The sequence below is a fragment of the Thermobia domestica genome, chromosome 9 (assembly GCF_964235325.1).
Source record: "Thermobia domestica chromosome 9, izTheDome1.hap1.1, whole genome shotgun sequence".
Classification (NCBI taxonomy): Eukaryota; Metazoa; Arthropoda; class Insecta; order Zygentoma; family Lepismatidae; genus Thermobia; species Thermobia domestica.
In genome coordinates this window covers 124,207,806-124,222,826 of record NC_137462.1, presented here as the reverse complement: position 1 = coordinate 124,222,826, position 15,021 = coordinate 124,207,806, and the positions used below count along the sequence as shown (strand labels likewise).

Sequence of the window (15,021 nt, the reverse complement as noted above, 5' to 3'; positions counted from 1 at the left end):
AGATATTCCTGCAAGTATGTTTCTAGAAAAAAATTGAGCAAGAGTGCGAGTTAGTAGGCATAGGTGAGGCTAATTTTCTTAAGATTATACCTCATATTTTGTTACCACCCTTTTCTGTATGGTTTAACGCAATTAGCGGTAATTTACGTAGCTATTGTGATTTCAAAAATGTCTTACTAGCTAATTTCGAAAATGACTTTATGTTAGCAGACAGGGATGCTCAGATCCGGAATCGACGTCTTAATCCAAAAGTCGAAAAAAGCCTTACCGATTTTGTGATCGCCGTGTATAATGATTTGAAACAAATCAATCCCTACCAACAGGAGTCGCGTATTATCGCCTCAGTACGAATATTACTACCGTTTAGGTTTCAGCAAGTATTAATCTCCTCCAATGTACAAATTTCAATCATTTAATTATGATTGTTGTTGATTTTGAGTTTAACGTCCCGTTTAGCAGCGAGGCTATATGAGACGTGGACCTACTGATTAACGTGGAATCCGAACCACATGAGCTCCCGCCGGGAATCGAACCCGGGTCTCCCACGCCAAAGGCGCGTACGCTAACCGCTTAGCCACGGAGGAGCTCTTTAATTATGATTGTTCAACATTATGAAAGTCAGGTTAGATTGCTAAGTAATAGTAATAGAAATCTAGCTATTTGTATTACTAGTACAAGAGATAATGTTAGATTTACTCGTAACGACAATACGACAGAATCTAACTTCAGAAGGAACATAAATAATAATAGTACCGTTTCTATAAATAATGTAAATAATTGAGTTAATTACTCACGTACTGCTAGATTCCGTAATAACTACCTAGGTGGCAGATATTTTCGAAATAGAAATCAAAAAATTAGTGAAGTAAACAACACAAGGACTCTAATCAAAATTGTGCTATTTAATGTAACCTAATCGAACCGTTTAGTAATGTCACTCAACCTAAATGTAGTTGAAGTGTATTGGATTAAAGCCACGTTAGCAATGGATTCGCAAGAATATAAAAACAGTGATTTAAACTTAAATGACAATGTTTGAAATCCTTTAAATGATAGTAACTAATATATATATATATTTGAAAGTTATTCGTTTTGTGATATTAATTAGTTTTGGTTTTGTCTCACTTTTAATATTGTTCTGATTTAATTTTAATTCTACTTCGTTCATATTCTATGAATTACATTTATGTATCGATACAAATATTGTCTATCAAATTTATGCTAACTATGCCCGAATAAATGAAATAAGTTAAGTTGTATTTTAACGTACATCAACTTTATGTAGAAATGGCATTGAATTAAAGAATTTATTTAGGACCTAAAAATAACCAACAAACGTACCACATTTTGAATATCTCCTTATCGTCAGTAATTTTATAGACTTAAAATAAAATTGATTATGAAATAAATATAAAAATGATATTGAGATAAAATGAAAATGATATGTTAGTTTATGAATTGTATATATATATATATATATATATATATATATATATATATATATATATATATATATATATATATACGAGGGTTATTCAAAAAATAAAGATAGGTATTGTCTACGAAATGTCTAACAATCGAGGATTCTTTCTTTAATTGTGATTAATGTGAAGAAGTCCCAGTAATTCGGGAGCCATTATACAATGATAATGTATAATTCTTATGTACTTTTAAGTATTATTTGTATTTACGGGCAAAATGAGCTATTTAAAAAGACACAAGCTATCAAAAAGAAGAAATTATATAAAGAAATAATGTAAATATTTTGTATTATACTGAGATTTTGTTGTTGTTGCTATGACAATTTGTTTACTTGTTTTAATGTCGTTGCTATAGTAACTAGAAACATATAGTTGTAACGAGGAACCATCTTGTGTAATCTGAATGTACAATATTTTAAGATGTCGAACAAGATATACGTTGAATAAGAATAATATATATAGAAGTGCATTAATGTGTTGAATTATTCCAGATAATCTCGTGTATAGCCTAAATATTTAGAATCAGGGCATATGTAACAAATTTCAAGACAGAAATAGCGTTACAGTGTCTAGTATATTCGAATACACCAATATATATGTTCCTAGTTTCACGGCATTTCTGCGACATCTCAACCCTAAGGCTGGTGGTGGTCCCAAAATCCACCATGCTCACAAGCACCATCCCTAAGGCTTGTCAACAATATTTTCCTTGACACCTCGTGTAGGATTATAGGTTTTAAGGTTTCGAAACACCAATCTTTACTGCAGTATACTGTATATGTGTCTTAAAGAGCCTTAGGGATAGTTGTGGTGGGCGTGATGGATTTGGGGTCATAACCAACCGAGGAGTATTAACTTCGCTAAGGCTCTAAGGAATACCAAACCGTTAACATAATTTTCGTTGACACCTCGCGCCAAGTTCCAGTGTTCGTTTCAGATGCAGTGGCCAAGGAACTTGGCTCATCCATCCTCATCTCAACACTTTTTGAGGTTGACGAACTTTTTGCACCTCTGTACTTTGTAAACTTCATTATATTTGCCACCAACATATCTCATATAAAAGTCGAACAATTGGATTAATCATTTCTTGGAAAACTTCATTAATTCTAAGTATCCCTAGCTCTACATTCTCTTACTTATCAATTTAATTTCAATATCTCTTTAATACCAGTGACTGCAACAAAAGGAATCTTATTCACCGAAAAAAGAAAAATATTAGTTTTCGTTGTCTGGGTTTCAAACCACGAAATTTATGGCAGTATGTGCGCGCCTTAGCTCATTTTTTAAAGTTAACTGATTCAACGAACGTGCCTCATTAACTTGCTTAACATCTTATTACTAGTTTTGACTTGTTTTACTCGCACACTGATATTAACATTAAAATTTACGTACTCTTGCTCAGTTATCTCCGAAATTTCAGGTGTGTTTGACAGCATGCGGAAAAATTTGCTTTGCCGATGTCGTCTTTGCAATGCGGTCAACGGTCGACAATATCAGACTGTGAACTGTTATTCTTCACAGCTGTCTCGTGTGCACATACTACATTGCACAAATACTGTACAAGGTACCTCTGAGTATTTCACAGTTATCCTACTTTGTATGAATCAAAATAAGGCGGTAATTTGAAACTATTTCTTTGTATCATTGTTCAACACGCGCAACAGCTTGTGTTTCGTCGAGTTTCATTGCTTCTGTGCTTGGAATTATCTTCAACGGAAATAGGTATTACGAGGAGGAAATCTTTTAATGTAGTTTACTTTCGTCCAAATTGTATTCACATAATTTGTGGGAATCACTGTTGTCATTTGAAGAATCCTTTGTACTCTCATTCATCGTAATGATATTTGCCGCCTGACTGTCGTATGCACAGTCGTTCTTTCAGAGACAATATTCCGGGGGGAGGGCACCGCTGGTACTATTCTATTTATTATTATATTAAAGACTTATTATTTTGGTCTTCTCCGGGGGGCAGTGCCCCCAAAAAATATGTCTGGAAGAAACACTGCTTATGCACAGTCGTTACAAACCTAATCTGGATCAAAGATATTTTTTCTATTCTCACGCATTCGTAACTTGGACAAGAAGCCGTTCATTTATCATCCGTCACTACTGTCCCAGAAGATAACTGTGATACGTTAAAGATTTCTTTTCATTTAAATTCTTCTTCTAAGAGTGTATTCTGTTCTGAGACAAAATAGATAAATCACAAATGTGTATCTCTCTTTTTTCGAATTCTAAGTGTTCTAATTTGAACGATGTACTATTACTTTTGATTGTTGAAATCTTGTACTTGATTGTTGTTCATTTTCTTCATTTAACGTTTGATAGAATTCTCGACCGAATCCTCCAGTTTCTTTTGGATTCACCCTTGCAGCGCCACTGCACTACATACGATTGTACACTAATGGATTGATTGATTGATTTTGAGTTTTACGTCCCGTTCAGCAGCGAGGCTATATGAGACGTGGGCCTACTGATTAACGTGGAATCCGAACCACATGAGCTCCCACCGGGAATTGAACCCGGGTCTCCCACGCCAAAGGCGCGTACGCTAACCGCTTAGCCAGGAGGAGCTCTGTACACTAATGGAATCTACGACTAAAAATAGTGGAAATTCTCTTTTACCCGATTTCGATTCGACATTTTCTGGAGTATGGCTTTTTTTTTCTTACCTTTTTTGGAAAATTTTCGGGTGGCCATAGCTTCGAGGCATTTCTCAGGTTGGCATATGCTTTTCGTTTTATCTTGGGGACAAGAATCACCTGCCGACGTTTCCTACATTAATTAAGTTACACCACACACACACACACACACACATATATATATATATATATATATATATATATATATATATATATATATATATATATATATATATATATATATATATATATATATATATATATATATAATACGTATTCACGTTTGTATGGGCGCCCTTTTGTGTCCACCGCCCTCGTTAGTATCCCAGCACGGGCCTGCACTAAGGGGGGAGGACACATATCAAATATGAACAGAGTAAAAACAGAAAAATAGCAAATACAAATTAAAATAAATATGAGCAATTGCAATTAATACTAAGGAAGTAAGAAAGATGAAAATAAGAAGAAAAGATATAAAAAAAATAATCTTGCAAAAACAAACTAAAATGTGTTGCTGGTTTCTACTCCACCATTTTCGGAAATTGATATCGTTTCTATAGGTCGATTTTCAAGGCATTGTGAGGCTAAGTTGGTCAAAACATGTATTTCAGGAAATTAACGTGTGCTAATCATAAAGTCGTTCTCAACAATAAAGAAAAAATAAGTATTTTGTTAATCAAATTGGAGCCCATTGTTTATAATTATAATAGATGAATTAAATAAATTTTTAATTTATCATTGTTCTTTCCCTGTTATTATTTTACTCTGCACTCTGAGGGACAGCGAGCATTGTTTTTTTTGTTTTTTTTTTTTTGACCGAACGTTTAAGAATTGTCGCTACTAGTTTTCCCAATTGTACACCATATATGAAGATATAGGAAGTGCACATCATAAGACGGTGGTTATACTAGTCTTGTATGCATTGCTGCAAGATAAAACAGAGCGATCATCATACAAGCAACTGTTTGCATTTCTTAAAATGTGGTCTGGCCAGAACGAACCAGAGTGCTGAAAGTGACTTTTGAGCTCCCTGCAATCCATGCATTGCGTGCGGTGTCTCCTCGGCTGCCATTACAATTTCAAAAGGAGCATCTGGCGGAATGCTCAGAGCATATGCCTCGTCGAAGAATACTTCCATAATGAAGATGTACACCATCATGCACGTATGTGTAGTGAATTGGCATTAATATTATCAAGCAGACTCGATTAAGGTTCTTTCATCGTCATGGAGAACTGTCCAACTGGTCAACAAGTCGAAGAGTTCAACGATTATTTCATTGAACACTGGATGGACAATCCAAACATTCCAAGAGAAATATAGAACTGCAATGGTCAAAAGCACAGAAGAAACAACCCAGTGGAGGTTTGGCTCAATAAGTTCAACCGGAGCATATCTAAGAGTGCATAACATATCTTAAAGCTTGCGAGTGTACTAAAAGCAGATGTAACATCTAGTTTTCGTGCTTTTGCGAGACATGACTTCGATTGCAATCCAAAAAAGCGTAGAAAATTAACTTACATCCTTCTTGATGAACGATTGTAGTTATGAGCTATGAAGTACACAAAATAGATTGACGATGTACAGAAGTATGAAGAAACCACCTTAACGACATGTTATTTGCTCGAAAAATAACAAGAAGACAAGTTCTTCTTAGAACTGTCTTGGAGTATGGAGCTAATGTTATGTGTTTCACAAATCACAACTTTTTTCTATGCTCAGGAGCAGACACATTTAACTTCGATTTTTAAATTTCCTGACTAAATTCTCTGATGTACTGCTTATTTTATTCTCTATTTATTTTAATTTGTGATTGTTCTATCTTCTGTTCCTAATTATTTTAATTTTTCATTATTCTTCTCCTATTCTTATTTATTTTCATTTGATATTTTCTTTGCTTTCATCTACTTAAGTTGAGATAATTTGTTTCTATTTTTCTCTAACTTATTTCAATTTCCCATTGAATATGTTATTATTTTTTCTTCTTCATTACTACAATATTTCTTTGCTCATTTCTTTCTGTACCTTGCTCTTAGTTATTTTAGTTTCCAGTTAAAGGAAATAAAGGAAATAAGCTCTCTTTCTCTAGTATTAATTATAATCGTTCGTATTTAACTTGTGTTTGCTACTTTTCTGTTCTTACTTAATTGATATTTGTTCTGGGTCCTCCTTCTCCCTGTCCATATTTGTTCTGTGTTCTCCTTCCCCCTATAATAAAAGCACATTTAAGATGAATCACATGATTGACAGGTGGATCATGTGAAAATGCATGACAGCTCCATGCTGCTATGATATTATTACCCCGCTGTCAATGTGTTCCTTGATTTGTACTGATTTTTCGTTCGAACGTTTCAAATTGACTTCGTAAAAACATTACAATGGAAAATAAATTCAAATCAAGAAATACATCAAAAAAACACACCGACGAGGGGGTAATGATACCTCAAAGAATAATATCCTAATGTGGAACATATATCTATTTCAAAACTAAGCATAATCGGAAGAGCAAAATGCATAAAGAAGTTTTCCAATTCCCAAGAATTCTGCTGCCACTAACACAGAACTAGGGAGATAATAATGACGATAAGTATATACAATTATTTTGAAATTATTTCTTTGTTTTTTTTAAAAAAATTGGTATTGCTTTTGTTGTATATTGAAATTTTACTTTGAAAATGCTCAACGACAACGCATGTACCCTAGGTGTTTTATCATATTCAACATATTTATGTGCTTATTTTATCGAAAGTAATTCTGTCACTTGTATGTAGTATAATTTTTATTTTAATCTTGTGACGTTACGAAGATAAAATTAAATGCATCATTTACACATTTATCTTGTTTTGCACATCTTGTTGTCCTCGTTCCCGTTACCAGCAAAATATTAATATAAACTTTGAATTAAAAAATTTTCAACTGATAATGGATAATATTTATATTCAACACGAGTACTTCCTTTTCATACTGCATTATTTCATATTGCACATTACCACCTCTCGTGTCGCCAACTACAAACTTCCAACCATGTTTTGGTTCCTGTGCTTTGTTCTAACGTACTTTGCAAAAATAATGTTTTGTTTTCAGCGTAAGTATACATAAAAATCTACTTATAAGTTATCTTAATATCAGCTTATAAATAATAGAATGAATGCGAAAACATACGTTATTATCTTACGTAAGACATGTTTCTAGTGTAGGGTGACCAAATCATCAACTAGAGAAAACGGGACAACTTTTTACTTTTCGATAGGTTGCTCCCCTAAATATATATATATATATATATATATATATATATATATATATATATATATATATATATATATATATATATATTTTCTCTCTCTCTCTATCTCACAAAAAAAGGGCAAGTTTACACTTTTTCCTTTTAAAACCTATTGAAATGGTTCTGGAATTAAATAACAATAAGTAACTATCATCAACTAACAAAAAATGAAATTTGAAAACATTACTAAAAATATATGAAACATCTATCAATATCTGTCACCGGCAGAATTTATAACGAACTACTCTCAGCATCGGATTCCAACACCCTTTATTTGCTTTTTTATTACTTTTAAACATTATTTCCCTTACAATTTGTTTTCTTTCTACTTTCACTTTTATAGTTCTTTATTTTGTTCCACTTTCGTAAATGACAGAATGTTACATACATTGTACTGTACTGATGACAGCGCCTCAGTCTTCCACCGCCCGAAACAAAGTAAAAACGTTTTCCATAAAATTTTCAGGCTCTTGCACTGTCGTCTGAGGAGTGGAAGTCTTGCAGCGAGAGTCCTAGGAGGGAAAACAGTGTGGCCACCATATCCAGTATCGTAAACGTCGTAATGAGGTTGCTCAGTAATTAGACATATTATAATATAAGCACATAGCTTAGAAAATAATAATATAAATTAGGAAATTTTAGATTGTAAAGTTTCTTTTACCCAATGTACGTAAACACGGGACATTTTTGCGTCCCGGGAAAATTTTTCGGGACATCGGGAATGCTAATGAAAAAACGGGACAATCCCGTTTTTACGGGACGGTTGGTCACCCTATTCTAGTGTGATATCAAATATTTATAAAGAACCTCTATTGGTGCTACATGGAGTCAAAGCAAGGATTAAATTGCAATTTTTATCCTCAATGTTCCTTCTGACTATAGGTATAATGGTTACTTTAGTCGTATGTGTCACTAATGAAAAGGGTTTTCATTTGTATGTCAATAAAGTGTAATCTCTGAATAATGCACTTTGCTGTGACATGGCTATTTGCTGACACGGGAGGGTCCCACAAGTTGTCGCTAAAATCTGATTGCCACATAGCACATCTGATAGAGCATCATGAGAAATGAACATTAGCAAAATCTAAGGTGCTATGGACCACAAGAATAGGAGCTAGGGGGTTCAAAATTTGAATATCCAAAAAATTATATCATGGAATTACGTACGTTTAAAATAAATATCCTGAAAACCGTTAAAGCAATCAAAGCAAAAGTTGCACAATATAGTGAGAACAAAATGTCCTATCCAATGTTGCCATAGGCGGAGCAGTGTTGCCAATTCAGCATAAAATATTTTGTTTGAAATAGCACCATATACATATGTGCACAGATCACTATTATCACTAAACATAACAGTGAAGTGTAGTGGTACAGTGCTGCAAACTATTGGAGCCACATATGCTGAAAATGTATAATAGAGAAGTCTGATATGTGGCGACAAAGGGTAATAAAGGAATGCACTAGGAACGAGTGAGAATTTTGCATTATACTTCGGTAGCTCCGATGAATAAGCAAACAACTCGTGATAAGAAAATGATACACGCGAAGAAACAAACACGCGCTTTCTAATTCTGTAAACTGGTTCTCGATTATCTTATCAGTATTTGGAAGAGTAGTTTATTGGTTTCTGTCTTTCGAGTTAAGTGACATATTCTTTTACTTCCTCTCCTACATGCCATATGATTATGTTTGTACTAGGTGTTCAGAACTGAGCGTTCTTCTCAATAAAAACTAACGCCAGTAAGTAAATGAAGAGGCAGCAACATAAAAACTAATACTTTTTCTCCCCAGCAGGGGTGAGTGTGTGTGTAAAAACGTGACATCAAGAAAGCAACGGTAGCTACGTGTGTTGTGTTAATATCGCATTAATCCAAACATAATAATGTTCATATAGCAAGTTTATTTGTATTATTTGAATTCATATAATCTTGTGTGTTAAAATGCAAATATATTGAACAGTCTCAAGGCAACGTCGAAGAATTATTAAGAAACCAGCGCCTACACAAGGATTACATCGACCAAATGGTCCTCCGGGCCGGATCAGGATTCTACAGTGCAGTTAACAAGGTAGGTAGTGAGTGCATATTTTAATGTAATATTATCCTTGTATCACTTATACAAAATAAGCTTGTAAAAGCAAAGCCTCATTTAGAACGTAAGTGTTAAAAGTGTATTTAATCTGAGTGAAGCATGACGGACAGAATGAAAGAATTAGTTTTCAAGAGAGGTCAAATTAAGGCCAAACTCACTCGTTTTAAGCCTTTTGTAGATAGCTTTACAGAAGATCAGAATATTACGCAGTTAGTGTTACGTTACGAGAAAATAAAACAGTGCTATGATGAATTTGATGCAATACAATCCGAAATAGAAATGTTACAGGGTTCATCAGAAATTGATCAGGAAACGCAAGAAAGAGAGCAATTCGAGAGTACTTATTTTGATTTAGCAGCTAAGGCGCAAGTTTTTATAAATCAACACAGCTCCAGTGCAAAGAAAAAGAAAAACAATGAAGCAAGCAATTCTAATCCATCAGTCAGGTTGCCGGTGATAAACCTTCCGACCTTTTCTGGAAGCTACGATGAGTGGTTGTCGTTCTATGACACGTTTCAGGCATTAATACATAACAATAGCACGCTGCAGCCAGTGCAAAGGTTTCATTATTTGCGTTCTTCTCTACGTGGGGAGGCGCTTGAAGTAATACAAGCCTTGGAAATTTCTTCTGAAAACTATGACGTAGCATGGACTTTACTCAAAGAACGTTTTGAAAACAAAAAGTATATTGTTAACAAACACGTCAAAGCTTTATTTGAAATGCCAATGGTGGAACGTGAGTGGGCTGTTTCGCTTAAATCTCTTTTAGACAGCACGGTAAAACATTTGAGGGCTTTAAAATCATTAGGTCAACCGACAGAAAGCTGGGATGCATTACTTATTTATTTGATTGCGACCAAACTAGACAATACAACACATAAGGAGTGGGAAAAAACACAATCAACGAATGAATTACCGAGCATGTCACAGCTGACACAATTTTTACAGCAGCGTTGCCAAGTTTTAGACGCAGTTGATAATAAGCGTAGACCTAAAGAGACACCCTCAGTTCCAAGTAACAAATATCAACAAACAAATAAGGCAGGCAAAAAGAGTTCTTACTCAACGACAGCACACGTAACGTATTCCGACAACAATGCATGTCCCAGCTGTAAAGGCTCACACAAATTATTTCAATGCCAATCATTGTTGAGAAAATCTATAGGAGATAGAATTAGAGAAGTTAAACGTCTTTCTTTGTGTATAAATTGTCTCAAACGAGCGCATAAGGCAAATGAGTGCTTATCAGGTAGTTGTAAAATATGCAATAAAAAGCATAACACATTACTGCATTACTCGCGTTGTCCATCGCCCACTAGAGCGAATGAACCACAAGATGAAAGGGAAATAGGTCAAGGTCAAAACACGCTCGCTGCGACCACATCACTCGGGCAGGAATGTGAAGATAAGAATATTCGTTCTACAAACAGTGGACCGCAGAATCTTAGGAGACCACCAAGCGTTATGCTATCCACAGCTGTAGTATATGTTAAAGATAAACAGGGTAATTTTCAAATGTGTCGAACACTTCTCGATTGTGCTTCTCAGTCCAATTTTCTAACAAATAGAATGGTTCAATTATTGGGACTAACAAAGAGTAATAGCGTTGTACACATAAGTGGTATAGGTAATGCTAATACAAGGTCATGTCATAGCGTTCAGGCTACAATTAAGTCAAGACATAACAATTATTCAGCCACATTAGACTTCATTATATTGCCGCAAATATCACAAGACTTGCCTATGGTTCGTGTAGACACGTCATCGTGGGAAATACCTTCCAACATTGAATTAGCAGATCCTAGCTTCAACATACCACAGCGTATTGACATGTTATTGGGGGCGGAAGTATTCTTTGATCTACTTTGTGAAGGGCAAATAAAACTCAAGGCAGGGTATCCAACCTTGCACAAAACATTGTTTGGCTGGATTGTAGCTGGAAAAATAGACAATCAACCACACATTTCGACAAATGTGTGTCACCTCTCCACAACAGAAAAAATACACGAGCAATTACAAAAATTCTGGACGATAGAAGAATGTTCAATGGAATATCCATTAAGTCAAGAGCAAGCAGAATGTGAAAGACACTTTAAAGAAACACACCGGAGAGACGAGACTGGGAGATTCGTCGTCAGACTTCCCTTTAAAGAAAATGTGGGGAATCTTGGTAAATCCAAGGAGATTGCAACGAGAAGACTTTATTCAATGGAAAAAAGGCTTATGAAGGATCCTGAGAAAAAAAGGTCATATATAGCGTTCATGAAAGAGTACGAAGATTTGGGCCATATGGAAGAAATAACTAGAGCAGAGAGCGATACAATGATGCCAGACTACTATCTTCCCCATCATTGCGTAATGAAGGAGAACAGTACTACTACCAAACTCAGGGTTGTATTTGATGCATCGTGCAAAACAACTTCTGGACTTTCATTAAATGAGACGATGAGAGTCGGGCCTACAATCCAAGAAGAATTATTTTCCATAACAGCAAGATTCAGGCAACATCAATACGTCATGACAGCTGATATAGAGAAGATGTATCGCAACATTAGGGTACATGATTCAGATGCAAACTACCAGAAAATACTGTGGAGAGAAAACCCTCAAGAAGCAATAAAGATATATCGACTCAAAACTGTAACATATGGTACTGCAGCAGCTCCTTTTCTAGCCACTAGATGTCTTCAGCAACTAGCCATAGAAGAGAAAAAGAATTTCCCTAAGGCAGCAGAAGTTGTAATGAGGGATTTCTATATTGATGATCTTCAAACAGGAACAAACACGAGGAAGGAACTACATGAATTACAAGGTCAACTCACAACTCTTCTGCAAAGAGGTGGTTTTTGTTTGAGAAAATGGTGTAGCAACGACACTTCACTGCTTTCAAAAATACCCAGTGAACTTCAAGAATCAAATTTCACCATTCAACCAAATGATGATTGCATCACAAGAAGTTTAGGATTGTTGTGGAATCCCATTAAAGACACATTTTCTTTCTCTGTCAAACCAAGAAACAACCCCAACAAATCACGAAGAGGACTATTCTTGCTACAGTAGCGAGCATATTTGATCCCTTAGGATTAATAGGACCAGTTATTCTTAAGGCAAAAATATTTCTGCAACGTTTGTGGGAATTAAAATTGAATTGGGATGAAGAAGTTCCAGCCCCATTGCATTCAGAGTGGGAAACTTTTGAGCAGCAACTTCAAGAGTTGGAATCACTACATGTTCAGCGGAAGGTTATTCAAGAAACACAATCGCAGGTAGAAATTCATGGATTTTGCGACGGATCTCAGAATGGATATGGAGCTTGTATATATGTAACATCTAGCACAAAAAATGGAAAATTCACAGCAAACTTACTATGTTAAAAATCTCAAGTAGCACCTTTGAAGAAGACAACTATTCCTCGCCTAGAACTTTGTGCAGCTTTGTTACTTGCACAGCTAACTCAGAAAGTAATACAAGCATTACACTGCAAGATCGATAAGGTTGTTTTATGGTCAGATTCCACCATTGTATTAGCATGGATAAGAGGACCTTGTTCTCAATGGAAGATGTATGTTGCAAATCGTGTAGCGGAAATTCAACAGCTGACTTGTAACTATGAATGGAGACACATCAGAACAGAGGAGAATCCAGCAGATCATATATCGAGAGGATTAACACCGTCAGAAATTCTTGATAATGAATTATGGTGGCATGGGCCTTCCTGGCTATCTGAGAAATTAGACTCACAGACGAGGGAAGATGTTTGTGACCTAAGCGATGTTCCCGAGCGACGAAAGAATACAGCAGTGATGGTTTCTACAACACCGTGTCAACTCTTAGACAGATATTCATCATTAAGAAGATTGCAACGTGTAACTGCTTATTGTCTACGATTTGCACACAACATGAGAAAATCTAATTGTGACAGACAGCATGGACATCTTACAGTAAGTGAATTACATGAAGCACTCGAATGTCTTATTAAACTATCACAACAACAAGCATTTCACAAGGAATTGAATGCATGGAGATCAGGAAAGGAAGTCGACAACCAAGGTCAACTGAGAAATTTGAACCCATACTTGGATGAGAGGCAAATCATCAGAGTCGGAGGAAGATTAAATGCAGCAGATCTTACTGAAGGACAGAAACATCCTATTGTACTTCCAGCTAACTGCAACTTGACAAAGTTAATCGCTCAAGAAGAACATAAGAAGCTATTGCATGCCGGGCCTCAATTATTGTTATCATCCTTGCGACAATCGTATTGGCCAATACGTGGACGAAACTTGGTTCGTCAAGTTGTGCATCAGTGTGTCACATGTTTCAGAAACAATCCTAAAGATGGTAAACAGATGATGGGAGATCTACCAGCTGACAGAGTTCAACCAACAAGACCATTTCTTCACAGCGGCGTTGACTACTGTGGGCCCATTTACCTTAAATCGAGTAACCGAAGGGGAGCCAAACTCCATAAGGTATATATAGCACTTTTCGTGTGTTTTGCGACTAAGGCGGTTCACATTGAACTTGTTAGTGATCTAACTACAGAGGCGTTTATTGGAGCATTAAAGCGATTCATGGCTCGTCGAGGAAAATGCGCTAAACTGTATTCTGACAATGCAAGTAACTTCGTTGGTGCAAAAAGGGAACTACAAGAATTGAAGACTTTATTTGAATCAGAACACCATAAAGAAAAACTACATAATTTTCTAGCGGCTGATAACATCACGTGGGTTTTTATTCCAGCAAGATCACCAAACTTTGGAGGCTTATGGGAATCATCAATTAAATCTCTCAAATATCATTTAAAGAGAGTTGTGGGGAATGCTTCACTCACCTACGAAGAGATGAACACTATTTTGACACTGATTGAGGCTTGCTTAAACTCTAGACCCTTAACACCATTATCTAATGATCCAAACGATCTACATCCTTTAACACCTGGTCATTTCCTAATAGGCGACGCACTCACTACCATGTCAGAACCTAACTTGAAAAATATTCCTGTCAACAGACTTTCGAGATGGCAATACATACAACAACTTCATCAGCAATTTTGGTCCAGATGGTCAAAGGAGTATCTATCAAGTCTTCTAGAACGATCTAAGTGGAGAAGAAAATTCCCCAATCTTCTGGAAGGTGATTTGGTGCTCATCAAAGGAGATAACATTCCACCTCTAAAATGGAAAACTGGACGTATTGTGCAATTGTTTCCTGGGAAGGACGGAATAGTACGAGTGGCGACAGTGAAAACTACCAGAGGTACAACAACAAGATCTATTCGTCAATTGTGCCCGCTTCCTAAGGAGAGTTAATGTGTTGGTGTATTCATAGTGTGTACATTGTGTGATTCATAGTGTGTTGTGTTGTGTGTGCATTATTCTGTTTATGTTTATATCATTCATTCATAACTTGTGTTATCTATTGTTGTGGCGGAACCGGTTCCGTGAAGAACCGGTTCTCGGGGATACGCTTTTCAGAACCGGTTCCAGACCTGGATCTGAAAACCCGGTTCCAGAACCGGATCTT

The 15,021-nt window shown here is 35.8% G+C and overlaps 2 protein-coding genes across 2 annotated transcripts; both read left to right on the top strand.

Moving 5' to 3' along the window:
• The first annotated feature begins 9,594 nt into the window (after positions 1–9,594).
• Positions 9,595–12,555, top strand: LOC145660989 (uncharacterized). The gene has a single exon (XM_081726434.1). The coding sequence runs from the start codon at positions 9,595–9,597 to the stop codon at positions 12,553–12,555; it is 2,961 nt and encodes a 986-aa protein (XP_081582560.1).
• A 500-nt stretch (positions 12,556–13,055) lies between these two features.
• LOC145660988 (uncharacterized) lies at positions 13,056–14,807 on the top strand. Its single transcript, XM_081726432.1, has one exon. It carries the CDS (start codon positions 13,056–13,058, stop codon positions 14,805–14,807), a length of 1,752 nt encoding a protein of 583 aa, XP_081582558.1.
• The last annotated feature ends 214 nt before the right edge of the window (positions 14,808–15,021 follow it).